The sequence below is a fragment of the Ascaphus truei genome, chromosome 2 (assembly GCF_040206685.1).
Source record: "Ascaphus truei isolate aAscTru1 chromosome 2, aAscTru1.hap1, whole genome shotgun sequence".
Taxonomy (NCBI): domain Eukaryota; kingdom Metazoa; phylum Chordata; class Amphibia; order Anura; family Ascaphidae; genus Ascaphus; species Ascaphus truei.
In genome coordinates, this window is record NC_134484.1 from 339,829,562 (window position 1) to 339,844,687 (window position 15,126).

General features: G+C 42.2%; 1 protein-coding gene across 4 annotated transcripts in view; it reads right to left on the reverse strand.

Annotated features, from left to right (window-relative positions):
- CUL1 (cullin 1) overlaps nucleotides 1–15,126 on the reverse strand; it is a 68,849-nt gene that overhangs the window by 38,111 nt on the left and 15,612 nt on the right. For 3 of the 4 annotated variants that reach the window (XM_075586742.1, XM_075586745.1, XM_075586744.1), the window contains exon 2: nucleotides 4,692–4,999. In XM_075586742.1, the coding sequence (XP_075442857.1) occupies nucleotides 4,692–4,831 (140 nt within the window). In that variant the 5' untranslated portion in view covers nucleotides 4,832–4,999. Of the gene's footprint in view, nucleotides 1–4,691; nucleotides 5,000–14,567; nucleotides 14,701–15,126 lie in introns of those variants that run through there. The other variant, XM_075586743.1, reaches the window with a different exon arrangement.

Below are 15,126 nucleotides of genomic sequence, written 5' to 3' on the forward strand. Positions count from 1 at the left end.
CTTATGCATCTTATTGGGCATCTCTTAACCCATGGCTGCATTTAATAAATAGGAGGCAATTAGGAAATTATTGGTCATTTATTTTCTTCCCATCCCCCTACATAGATACATTCCCCTGGGGAATTAAGCCTCTGACAGCTTAGGTGAAGAAAAAATAAATAAAATAATGAGAAGCCTGTCCTTTAGCATGGAGTAACTGAAAGACAAAGTCATGAAAATAATATTCTCTACACACCCCAAATTTCATTCATACACAAACAAACTTACTTTTAAAGATTTGAACATTAGCCTACTGTGCCCTTGATAAAAAATAAACCACATGCAATGTTGCAATATTAGCACTCAGATTCTTTTAGAGCAGTGGTTTTTAACTTTTGAAGACATGTGGACTCCCTTAAAAATGTATTGCGACTTTGTAGTCCGTGTGCCTGTATCATTCCTACCTCTACTGCTGATTTCTTTGGGACTTCAGGATACCGTTTGTATGGAGCACTGGCTGATAAGCATCTGCCGATTAATTCTACAGAGTGCCTACATTACTCTCCTAGTGCGACTTTGTAGAAGCCCAACTCATTCATCCTGTGTAAATGAACATTATATTGCTTAACACAACTTTTTGGAATGAAGATGGCAAATTAAAATGATTGGGTCTGGAGAATAAAAGGTCAGCCATTATTAGATGTGGTGTCAGGAAAGCCCTTGTAACCGCCAGCTTCCACAGAACACAGGTTGAAAACCACTGCTACATTTTGTACACGTCTGCATTACAGTAACAGTCTGTAGAAGAGAACTAGTACTATTACAATAGAACTACAATCACGACAGCAAACCCATGAATGTCAGCACGTGACAGTCAAACTCCACACCAGCACAGGAAATGTGCGGGACAAAGTCCAAGCATGGACACCCATCCACCAGCTGTGGCAAAAGTGTCTAGGGACGAAGTCCCATAAATGCCCAGCAGTGATATTCCATAGGGAACCTCTAATGCTGTGAATGGGCAGTAAGGTGTCTTCCCACACCGAAAGGGATCTTATGAAATATCGCTATATAGTAAATATGGGCCTAAGTTGTATGTATGGCTGCACAGCTGCATGTTGTGGAAATGCTACAAACGTGGCACATGAACTGCATCCTTCGCAGCAGAAGAGACATCTGCATATCTGCCAAGCCACTGCAATCACAGCAAACACACTACTTTATTGCTAAATAGCTGTTCTAGATGCTTGGTAGCAAACCTGTGTGCCCACTGCCTAACACTACAGGTAACTAATATCAAGCTTGTTACCCTTGGCCTAGCACCCAAAGCGTTACATGTGGGAGGTTCACACAAATCTTCTCCTCGCCCTGGCAGTGAGCAAATGAGAAGCTTTTCCTAACGTTGACAAAAGTTAAAACATCAATACTAGAAAAGGATATTTTTTTCGGGGGTCCAAACTGTGGCCCCCAGAATAATAAGATGCATCAAAAAGATATATAGATATATATTTAAAAAATAAAAATAAAAGGGATGGGGGGGGGGGGGAAAGGTCTTATTGACAACGTTTTGCCTACCGTTTGCAGCCGTTCTCCAGAGGGTAGCCAAAACTTTGAGTCAATAACAGACACCCACTCCAGTACTTTGGTTTTATCGGATTGGTGTGTTACCAAATCCTCTTACGTTGCTATATACACCCCACACTAAGGGAGAAGGCACTCAGTGAGTGAAGACCATGATACAGAGTTTGAAACAAGGGAACCTGGTTCAAATCCCGGTGTCAGCTCCTGTGACCTTGGGTACGTCACTATCTCCCGGTGCCTCAGGAACCAAAATCATAGATTGTAAGCTCTTCTGGGCAGGGACGGTCTGTAAAAATAGCCAAAACTTTGAGTCAATAACAGACACCCACTCCAGTACTTTGGTTTTATCGGATTGGTGTGTTACCAAATCCTCTTACGTTGCTATATACACCCCACACTAAGGGAGAAGGCACTCAGTGAGTGAAGACCATGATACAGAGTTTGAAACAAGGGAACCTGGTTCAAATCCCGGTGTCAGCTCCTGTGACCTTGGGTACGTCACTATCTCCCGGTGCCTCAGGAACCAAAATCATAGATTGTAAGCTCTTCTGGGCAGGGACGGTCTGTAAAAATGTTATGTGCTGCGTACTGTACACTACAGTGTAATTGTGAAGTGCTTTGAGTCCCATTGGGAGGCAAGCGCTATATAAAATAAAGTTATAAGACAAAGAGTTGAAGTGTAAATTAATATTACAAAGAACATTTACGAGAATGCCACATCAACCATTAGATTACATGAAAACAGGCAAGATAAGAAGGGGGGAACAGAAGGGAGAAAATGTGCCACCAAAGCTTTTCACTGCAACACTTGCATAATTGTTCAAGACTTTAGATTGGGAGGGGAATAAAAGGAATTAAAAAAATAAAATAAAAAAATACAAGGGAATACTCGAGTCACCCACGATTTGCAGATTACGTCTTTTTACCACGTGCCTAGAAGACCATCAAACAACAAATTAGAGAACTCGAAGCAAGCGAATGTGGGTCTCCATATTAATCTTGGCAAGACCAAAGTAATGTTCAACAACTGTGTCAACTATGTAAAAATCGAAATAAATGGAAGAGGACAAGAAGTCGAAGACTGTCTACCTTGGCCAGCACGTAACAATGGATGGAAACCTTCTGAATTAAATTGATAGGATAATTAAGATGGGAGGGAGCACATTTGGAAGAATCAAGATAATATTTCAAGGGAACCTTCCACTGTGCCTCTAAAATGTATTCACCTTGTGTATTCTGCCTATGTTCACATATGGATGCAAAACGTGGACCCTAAATGAAAAGATAATTCAGAAGCTTCAAACAACAAAGTATGGAGAGATGTATGCTGGGCATTACTTGGGGACAAGAAAAATAAATGGGTTTGAAACAAAACAAAGTGTGTAACATCACAAAGGTGAAGAAATTAAAATGGCAGTGGGTCAAACATATCGCAAGAAGAAATTACGATTGTTGGACAAAGATCGTACTCAACTGGATTTCAAGAGAGATTAAAATACCAAGACGATGCTCAAAAGTTAGATGAAAGGATTAAATCAGAAAATTTGTTGGAGCAACATTGAGAGGCTTGCAACCGCAATACCTGGAAAATCATTGGGGAGACCTTCATCCAGCAGAGAATGTAGATAGTTATAAACACACAGATATATTTACATAGATATATGTACAAGACACGTATCGATAAAAAATAAAAATATTGGACTAAATAGATACTAGGGAGAGCTGGTCATAAAAGGGAATTGAAACCCCTTATGAAGCCATATCGGAAAAACAGCGAATCATGTAGGGCAATTCCATTCAAGTACAGTTCCCATGTGACTTGCACATGTAGGTCGTCAGTCAGAAGAGGTTTGCAAGGCAAAATGGAGCAGCTATGAGCTGGTTAGTCGGTCACAGGCGACGATATTGGAATACACACAGAGACCGTTTTCGGAGAGCTTAGTACGGGTTGAAATTCCATGTGCAATACTGTAATGCGCTTCGGCTTGGTGTTTTGGGGGGTTTGAAAGGAAAGGGAGGGTAGGCGAGGAGTGAGGAATAAAATAAAAGTAAAAACATCCTGGATCAAGATGCACACATACAGGGAAACATTCTACACACCACCAGGCTGGTAGGACACCAACGACTGATATTGGAAGGAATTTAGGAAGCCTTTACAGAAAACTGGTTGATCCTGATTTGTGGACAGTTCTTCTTACCAACAGCTCTGAGGAGCTTAAATACTCATGAGTAAGGTAATACAAGAGAAGAATGTACAGAGAAAAACAATAATAATATCCAAGCGTGCCTTATTGTGTTTTCCCAGCAACATAAAAATAAGTTTGATTGTAAGCTCCTCAGGGCATGGACTCCTTTTTCGAATCTTTACATTCATGTCTGTAGCTTATTCCCATTATTTCTGCTGTTATTTTGTCACATGTATTAACTGCTGTGAAATGCTATGTACATGGATGGCGCTATATAAGATATATACATACTGCTATTTTTGCACCGCGTGGGAGGAAACAGAACTATTTCCCTGCTTTCACAACATATATTTTCACAGTTTTAGATCAAAACAGCACTAATTATTTAATCAGAATATAGCTCACACTATCCGATACTGACCCCGTGAAAATATATATACATATATATATTCCTAGACACCGTACAATTCAAAAAAGCACATTGTGTGCAGCACGCACAGGTCTTGTAAAGTTTAAGCTGACTTTAATAAGGAATTCTAGGTTTCTGTCCTTCCTTGGGACCATTTGCAAATCAATCCTTGCCTACCCGAGGGAGGATCAAAATGCCAGCCTAATACTTCTCTGCATGACACACACACACACACACACACACACACACACACACACACACACACACACACACACACACGGCTGATGTACCATGTCGGACCCCTCGAGTTGTCCAATAAAAGGCTTCCATGCGCAAAAACCCAATTGGATAAATATCTAGTTTGCTCCAGAATCGTTCTACATACAGAAATAAAACTGGAGGAGCCATCTAGGAGTCTTAATATACGGTCAGAGCAGAGTAACGTAACCTGATATTCCATGTCAGAAGGATCCTCCAAATGTGACCGTGACCTCTGTAAGAAAACCTTAGCGTGGTAGGACCTGCTTTAAGGATACGTGTAGAGTTCCATGTATCTGGACTTTGCCATGCTCTGTCTGGTGTAAACTTGTTGGATGCCGGCCCGCAGGTCATCCCAGATTTGGTCCAGGCCAATCTGTTTAAGTCCATGTGGGTTTTGACTCCTGTTTGACGACATTGTTTTCTCTCTCTCTCTTCCCTCCCGCTTAAAAAGTTCTTCTGTGCAGCAACCTCCACTTGTGATCTAGTTAATCCGCCATAAGACGACAAAATACTGGGACATTCCAAACTCCGGCTGAGCGCGATAATACGGTGGGATGAAGCGTGCACTTTTCAGTCAGCAAACCTGAGAATGACACAAAAAGCTATGCGTGAGAGGTACAGTATATATGAATCGGTTATCATTTACAAAGAGGGAGCAGTTATTTTGCAGCTATAACATTTGGTGTCTCACAGATAACCAAAGAAATGAATCAGTGTTGAGCCCGGGTTTAAACACACTCATTGGAAGAAGTCTTGTCATCCCATTTATTTGCCAGTAAGGTGCAACCAAAACACTGATCCATTAAGTTATTCACCAACTGTACTAGCTGCCAGTAATAGCTAATCAACATTGAAGTGAATTCCCATTACCACTAGTTATCAGTTGCTGCAGTTCAGCATCAACATTTTTGTATAGTGTTGAACATGCTGTTAGCACAAAAATTACCCCGATGTAAGGCATCAAGTGACTATTCCTTCTTTCCATCCTTTAAACTAGTTACCAGCATCTTTTTCCTACTGCTGCCCGCTGTTTTTCATATCGTTTAGCCCATTATATATGTTCGATTATTATGGTATATACTGATTTCAGAATTATTCATTGTGATTATATTTACATTTTTTTCCTCTGAGCACACGACATGGGTTGTCTTCTTTTTAGCACAAAAGTACATGTTATCTTTGTGGAAAATACTTGTTTATATGGGTCAGCCAATATCAGCTCTAAAGTAAAGATATTTATTCGACAGAAGAATCTAGCAGAAGTAAATCAATGCTCCATACTCCATTTTCAGGTAACTCTCTCCCTCCCCCCCCCCCTATTTAACATGCCACAGAAAGTTACATTAATAGCTGGCATACTGACAAAAAGGTGCAGGAAATGGGGATTGGGTATCAATGATTTCAATAAAACCAAGTAACCCGGCATGTTACCTGAAGAGCAGAAGTACATAAAATTGCCATATACTGTAATAGGTTTTTTGCTAAGGGAAGTAAAACTGTAGTAAATCAAACTACAGAAAACAGTACAAACCACGTGGGCCCTGGCTTGTAATCAACACAACATATTCCTGCGTCTTGTATGGGTAGAATAGAAACCGCTGCTTTTTTTATGGCAATGCTAGGAGCATGTCTGAGAACATGCTACAATCTACCCAAGATACCTTTTCTGGTAGTATGGATTAAATGGACATAAAATAATTTATACCCTGACAGTTTGTGCGCTTTATCCAGCGCACAAAGGACAAAGATAATGAAACGACCTTATTTATTAAGCCATTCAAGAGACATTTTATTATCATTAAGAGTACATAAAAACATTTGAAGCAATTATCTGACAAAGAAAGGAGACAGATCATCCAAAATCGGTCATGAATATCTCAGCATTGCAACTAATGGTACAAAGGCCAGAAGCAGCAGCACGCCCAGTCCGTCAACCTATTGTAGGATGCCGCGAATGTCCCGGGTTTAGCCGCAAAAGTCCAGGTGTCCCGACAAGTTTAAAATGTCACTAAATTTCCTGGTTTTGGCTGCAGAAGGGGCAGTGCCAGCAATGTCAGATGGAGGGGGGCTGGGGGGCATTTCTGGGAAATACATTGTGGGCGGGGAGGAGAGGAGAGGCAGAATGGTGGGGAGGAGGGAGAATGAATAATACAGAACACATGGGGACGCTATTAGACAAATACCATTTTTTTTTTAGTGATGTAATTTGTTCTATAATTATTTTAATATGTCCTGGTTTTTAATTTTGAAAATCTGGTCACCCCAACCCCTACACAGTGCCAGTTAGGCCTTGACCCCGCTGTGGCGAACGCTGCACGGACGAGAGCCCTCCCCTCAATGGCGCCGGGCCCGCTGCGAGGGGGGGCTGCAGCGCTGGGGCGAGAGTTGCTCCTGCTCTCAATAGAATTGAGAGCAGGACTCCCGACGAGCGATACGGCACGCCCCCCGGCGGTTCAGCCAATGAGGGCGAACCTGCCGGGTGACGTCATGGCCGCGCCCCTGTCACTCCCCCGCCACGCCCCCCCCCCCCCCCGGTCTCTCTTCCTGCAGTGAGCTGCAGACCAGGTAATCGGCTGCACGCGCCGCCAATCGCGCGGGCGCGTGTTGCAGTGGAGTTACCGGGGCCTTAGCCTTAAGGTATCAAGAGTTCCACGGAGACGGAGACCATATCGCTTGCGTAGTGATCACATACATGATTGCGACCTGCCCCTTGCAATCAAACATGTAAAGAATGTAGATCTTCCATCCAGATCACAATCACAGATCCTGGATAGCATTGAAAGATTTCTAATAGTTACAAACAAAAAAAAAGTGACATGGGGTGTGAATGCATATGCGTGCGGATATATAGTTTTGGTACGTATTGTCTTTTCCATACCGGCTCATTTCATTGTTGAATGCTGCAACAGTTTATATTTTATAGAAAACCGACGTTAAAACATCAATAATCAAGACAGATTGAAGCTAAATGAAAAATCGTAAACAATTACTGATCCGTGGTACACTCATAAGTTAGGTAGAAGCCCTTAACAAATGCTATTTGCATTGTATTTCCTGTTATATTAGTTATTGTACTTTTCCAAAGTAGGCTTCCAGGCTTTATTTTGCAAAGCTATTAAACTTAAATTAAAATTTCAGACAGCATTACAAATTTGAAGGTTCTGATGATCTTCCTAATGTTTAAATTCAATGACAGAATTTGAAGCTTATGATGCCCTCATATTAGCTTAGACCAGGAACCTTTCAAGGAAGGACCATTTTATAAAAAAAGTCGGTGTCCAAAATATTCCAAGAGCCACAACACATGCATGAATATTACACCCCCCCAAACACATACATCATACACCAGGGACTCCCAAACTTTTTTTGCGAGCCCCCCGCCTTACCTCCTCCCTGGTGTGCCGCCCCAACCCTTACCTTGCGCGGCGTCAAGTTACTGTGGCCACATGACGCCTCATTGCCTTGGTAACGCATGCTGAATGAAGCTGGCAGAACCCCGGTAAGTAGGAGGTTGCAGAGGCGTCGCGCGGACCCACAGCATTTAAATGCCTGGGGGGAGAGCACACCCTCCACCCCCCAAAAAAAGTCACGCTCCCCTAGGGAATAAAATGCATATCACAATAAGTCTTTTTATTTTGTTTTTTTTCCCCATTGTTTTTCCGTGCAAAACAGTTTGTCATTTTCAGACACACAGACAGACAGAGACACACACAGACAGACAGAGACACACACAGACAGACAGAGACACACACAGACAGACAGAGACACACACAGACAGACAGAGACACACACAGACAGACAGAGACACACACAGACAGACAGAGACACACACAGACAGACAGAGACACACACAGACAGACAGAGACACACACAGACAGACAGAGACACACACAGACAGACAGAGACACACACAGACAGACAGAGACACACACAGACAGACAGAGACACACACAGACAGACATCTCCCCAGCTGCTGGCACTGTTCCACGCCGGACGCCAGCATCAAAGAGGACCGGCATGGGAGGCATGCCAGCAGCTGGGGAGCTGTCTGGCAGCAACAAGAGGCCCGACTAGCACCGGCCGGGCCACCCCCACGCAGCCAAGAGCAGCACAGTGAGGGAAAGAGGCAGCAGCTGCGGAGCGGCAACCCGGGCCGGAGGAGAGCCGCATGTAAGGTGCAGAATGAGCCACAGGTTACCAACCCCTGGCTTAGACCATCAGATCTTTGTCCAAGCAGCATATAAAGAATAGTATACAGTAACGGAGAAAGAAATTGGGAGATGTTCAACAAACAGGCTAAATGCAATTCATTACAAGACTGGTAATGCAATTCAAGTGTAAACTGCACAGTCTGAGTGACAGTTTGAACAGAGATTTGGCCGTACCCACCAATGAGAGCAACTACCTTCCAGTAGCAAACCTCAAACAGTGTATGGTTATGGATTGTGAAACATACAAGACAGACAATGCTATTATTTCCCTGTGGAGAGTTGGGTTCAGAAGTCATTAAAGCCTCGATGACATACTTCTGATGTCGGAGCTTTATCAGATTTAGACCTTTGCTTGTTGCGATACACTACCAAGCAGCATTAGTTCTTTTACAGCTTAACATTATGCTGTACCTTTCATTTTCTCCACAATATGAAACCACACACTAGACCAGGGGTGCGCAAAATGGGGGGGAGGAGGGGTGGTTATAAGGCAGCACATCAGATATGGAGGCCTGCACTCTTCCCCCAAGGCATTTAAATGAAATACTGAGGAGCACACGCAATGCCTATGTAACTTCCCTTACCTGGTATCCGGCGGCTCCCAGCAACGCCACGGGCTCACATGATATCGCGTTGGCGTGACGACAGAAGAATCCAGACACCAGGTAAGAAGGGGGGGTGGGGGGGAGGAGAGCAGGCAGGGGGGTGCAGACTGACAAGTCTGTGCTCTCCTGCATTAGGCAATAATGTGGGTGGGGATAACCATACATGAATGCAACATTTTTTTTTAATTATTAAAATAAATTTAAATATATATTATTTTCCAAACATGCCCATTTTTAAAGAAACCATTACAAACTATTAACGATTCTAAATAGCCATGTAATTTTTCTCTTGAAAACAAACATTGAAGACTCCCATCCACGCATCAAACTGGTTTTCTTTTAAGAAGTGCGGTTTAATGTTTGGCAGATTTATTCATGCAACACACTAGTGATTATGAATGGGATACAGGATATTTTGGCGTCTCATGGACTTTAACATCACGCAGTAAGACAAAGTGCAAATATTTCTGCAAAATGTGGCACATTTACTTTTGTTCTTGCTTCAGCAATCATTAGCAGATCCACCACCGGTTCTACACATCTCCTTCAGAGACTTTGAACTCCCCAAATTAAATGATACAGGACAGTGCCATTATTTGACAATTGCAGGAAAGTGCAAATTTCACCAAGAGATAGTTTTTATTTTTTGCCGACTTCAAACCCGATTTAAACAAAGAATCACCTAGTAGTGTCTACAAAAAAAGTACCATCCAGATTACGGCAACTATTTGCTCAAGACACAAAAACACAAAAGTTCTTTGTAAGCGAACTACAAGTAATACAACTTGCTATTGAAAATATCAGAAACTCACTGCCTAGTTCTCAGCAAGGCCACATTTCCTGAAGAGGCCAATTCTACCTTTCGGGTGATTTCTATCAAGCATAGTTTGGTCTTTATCACAATTGCAATAATCACAATGAAATCTATCTTTAAATGTCTTTTACCGAGACCAGTCTTTGGGACTCTGTATTCCTTCTACAATAACAAATCTAGGATGTGTGCACGCTTTGGAGACGCTACAGCCCTTAGTAATGGGGACGCCATTTCCCGGGGCTGGAGAAGATTTTGGTCCCATTCATTTAAATGGAGCTGATCTCTTCTCCAGCGCTGGGAATCTGCTACACAGCATATTGAAGATTGACCATGTAGAAAATGGATCATTATATTATCCGGGCACCAATAGATTGTGAAGACCTTAGTTGTGGATTGTACATAGAGAAACAAATGCTTCAAAGTACTGTACAGGTCTACAAAGTAGAGCTCTACTCAAGTTCATAATGCAATTCTCGATTTAATGTGGTATATGGTATATACTCCGTAAACGACATTGCTTCATCTTTTATAAAAGGTAAGGTGCGATGCGTTGTGGAGGCCAGCAGCAGGATCGTCAATACGTCTCTAGTGATTCCGCGCCATTGATCTCGATTTAGGGCGGCTTTTTGGGCTTTGGCTACTGTGAAGTGGAGCGGTTTGAGATCTTGCGCCACCTAGTTCGACCACGTTTTCTTTGGAGCATTTCGGTCAATTTTCCAGCCTATGGGTTGTGTGGTGTTGATGCACTGGTATGGCAGTCTGGTGATGTCCATACGGCAGACGTGGCCAAACCGCCTAAGTCTAATGTGACAGCCAAGAACAGTGGAAAGACAACGTTTCAGGTCCATATGGACCTTTCATCAGAGAATATGTACCAAGAGACAATAGGACCAAAGTAAAAAAAAAAAAAATACATTAAACAGAATAACTAAAATATTTTACATTTGTGCAAACATTGGAGACAAATCGTCACCAATCTAGATTAGACAGAAAATATTTCCATTAATTTTTTTTTTTTTAAATAAATTTGGGTTTCTAGGTTTGTTTACACATTCTTCCAACCCTTGCTCCAAGGCGTCACATTCGCCAGTACATGGAAGTGGGCAGTACGAGGAGGTTCAAAGCCTACTTGATTTTATCAAATGTCCAAAAAAAGTGGAGGAAGTCATGTTTTACTTCAAAAACAAATGGTGTTAAAAAGGTGGTAGGTAGAAGACATCTTTGTTCAGGAATATCGTTACACACTGGAGCAAAATAAAACAACGTTTGCCATCACTTCTGCTTCAATGGAAGTTTCACCCCTCACCAGTTTTTTCGTAGTCCCCCTCCCCCCTCAACCACACAGTGGGCGCGACACCAATGCAGGAGTCGTATGGCAATAAACAAAGAAAGTGTCGAGGGAACAAACAAGCGCTGGAACCAAAACTGGAAATCTCGTGCCCAGAAACCACTGAAGTGACTGAAGCTATACCTCGATTTTAAAAATACTTACAAAAATATGATACGCAAGACGCATAAAAGACAGATGAAACTTTCAACGAAGACACACGCAAGATGATAGGAGGTTGTTGGGGGATGTTGGGTCTGTGCGTCCTACTGCAACACAGTATTAGGCAGACAAACACTGGGAACGATTATTCAACCTTTTAGCTTGGAGAGTTTGTACACATTTCTACTATTTATGCTGAAGAAATATTTAATGTGCGAAAATACTTTTCAATGAAAAACAAATTTATGTTCAAAGCTGCAGGCATGGAGTTAACTATAACAATGTAATAACTTTGAAAAATAAATCCTTCTTAAACCAAAAATGTCCACTCCAGTTCTTTGTTTTATTTTCCAGAAAGAACCCAAAAATTGTTTCCTTAGTATGTGAAGAAAGAACCAATGAGGTCTCGCTCTATACATTATAATCTCAGTCATGAAAAACCCCAATGTTTATCCCCTAAAATGGAAATCACAAACCAATTAACATTTCACCAGGTCCAATACAACTACAAGATCTTTGAAATAAGAAGTGTGCTGTGTACATATATACATCGCTCTCCATCAAAACTGGTCACGTTCACTTTACTACTAGGAGAGACTACACCGTTATAGGAGCTGCTCCACACACAAACCTGCCTGGTCCAATGTCCACAAGCGAATGGAAACCCAAGACTCCAAAATCAGCTGTAAATACGGGAATCCAATAAGTTTTTGGAGTCTCCAATGCGAAGAATCTTTCATGGTTTACCGGTATATAGAAACAAATCAGCATTGCCCAAAGTCCTCATCTATTTAGAGATGGTTCAAATAGAAGGTGCAATTTTTTAAAACCTTCAAACACACCAGAGAACATGCGACACATTGCTTAGCAAAACACAGACCGACATACCGGGGCTGAAGCAACAATTCCACTTAGTATTATACTCAGGAGATTTAATAAAAAGATGCAGCATTTATCCAACCAACATATTCCTTGGCATTATAATACAGTCACGAGATAATGAAGAAGCTTAGAGACGAAGCAGAGTTGTACATTACACTTGTCGCAATAAAAACAGCAGCAATCTTACTTCACACCATATTAAAACAGATCGCTTAAAGATATATTTATATTATATATTTTTTGCATTATCTTTAAGATCTATTCTTGCCTTTTCCCAATACTGTTTATTTTTAAAATAAGTGATAATTTAGTGATCAGACCAGACTGTTTGCTTTAAAGCACAAAATATGCATGTGATTACTTGGTTATCATTTTTTCTGTTTTTTTTGTGTGGGGGGGGGGGGGTAGTTTAAAGCACCATTAAATAAAACATTTTTTTTAAAAAACATGCTGAAGGTTAGAAATATCCAACCAACTACTTACTCTGCATTTCTGTTTTATAATCCAAGGTCTGTACGAATGGATTTTCTATGGAGAAGACTTACTCCAGGGAGGTGCCTTTCATATGTGCACAAGGACAGAGTTCGCTACATCAAACTTACGTCGACAAGCTCTTTGCCCAAACCAAAACGCAAAAAAGAAAAATTAAAACGCAGGCCAGCATGTTTCAACAATAACATATAGAGGTAATCTTGCCACCAAACAATATGACTGAACGATGTGGCATGAAAGTTTTTTTGTTTTTGAGAGCGAGAGTTGAAGAATCTCCAGGCACTCCAGACGAATATAAAGCGATACTTATTTTGCATAGACAGACCAACATTTCGGCATCAAAATGGCCTTCATCAAGGTTGATTCTTCTCTCTGGAGGCATTGGTTAATCTCTTTCCTCTACCTTGCTTAAATCATTTTTTGGGTGTGCATTACCGTTTTTTTCATATGGAAGTTTTTTGGGGTAATGTATTGCATAGAAGCGCGGACGTGCATTGAAATGTGTTGCTTCTCCACCTGGCCTTCTGCTTCACCTTGAGCAGCATATAACCGCCCTCCCTTGTTCGTGTGATGTCCCACAGTAGCAGTGAGGAAAAGCTTAGCTGCATTGTTTGCATCCATGGAGAATCCAGAAGAGGTCTGTGGTGTTCTAGGATGCACAATCCAGTAACACTCAATGCCCTCCAGTCATCTGGAGCTATATTTGACTTCTCAAATTTGAAGGCTGCCTCCTGATTCCTCAGAAGAAAACACAAGTATGTCAATAATGGCATCGCATATAGCCCCCCCCCTATAGAATACAGATACTAAATCCACAAAAGTTCTGAGGACTTGTCTGGCCCATGTTTTCCTTCGGTCATATATGGACACTCGCCAACTAAACTGTGCGTCTAACAATTCGAATATACTTTGATCCAGACGTTACATGTGCAGCGCAGTGTGAACACATTCCACCATAATGGCTGTGCTTTTATAACCTGCTAACTCAATACATCAACATGACGAATCAGCCACTTATTAACATTCCCATTCAGGGAGTCAAACCATGGAGTGGATTCTCTCGTCAACATTAACCAACCCCTCATCCCCAAAGCATATGACGGATGTCCCAAGGTATGAGTATTTATATCAATTGCATCATCAGTAAGCATCCATTTTTGCAATCTTAAAAGGGAAGACTGTTGAAGTATATTATGAACCATCTGAACTCGTTTAATGACCATTTATTGGTATGGCAGAATACTTAAAAACTATGCAACATTGTATGCTTAAATTACATGTTATGATTAGAGCAATTATACTAAAACAACCAATTTGATAGACCCAACAAAGGGCTGTGATCTTGGGAGGGAGAGAGGGGAAAGGTGTCACACACACACACACACACACACACACACACACACACACACACACACACACACACACACACACACGTATGTGTATATATACACACACACATACGCATTGTGCATACATTACAACAGTGTGTGTTTGTGTGTATACACACACTACTAAATACATACGAACGTGCACAGTACATGTGTATACATATGTGTACACACAGTAACATAATATAGTAGATGCGACACCTCTCTGTCGCCGGCACTATTTCTCTCCCCCCCCGGAGCCCTCCCTCCATCTTTGTTTCTCCCCCTCACCTCGCTCGCGGCTTCAGACGCACTACACGAAATACCCCCCCACCCGGGAGAGCCGGGCACTGTCAGCCGGAAGTCCCGCCCCTCTCCCGGCATCCCCACACAGCCAGCCAATAGGGAAGAGATGGCAAGGACGAGGGACTTCCGTCTGTCAATCAATGGCGTCATCACCGCTTCCTCCTCCGGAGGGAAGCAAGGGGGGAGAGGGGCGGGGCGTATGCAAATAGTGGGCGGTGGTATGCGTCATGGGGCGTGGCCTGAGCGCGGGAAGCTTGGAGCGCTGCTGTCAGAGCACAAGCATTCCTGTCCCAGGAAGTACTGCGTCACTCACTACATGCAGGTTCCACATGACGTGTGTATCTATATACAGACAGGGGGCAATAAATACAATGCTGTTTGGGTATATGCACGTGCAACAGGGGGTAGGGGGTGGTGCACACATGCATTGGAAACTATGTATGTGTGTATCAGTGTTTGTATACGTGTATAACAGATGAAGCAGGAGTTATTGCATGATGAAGGTCTAACCCATGTAATGTCTATAACCCCTTCGATGCCCCCT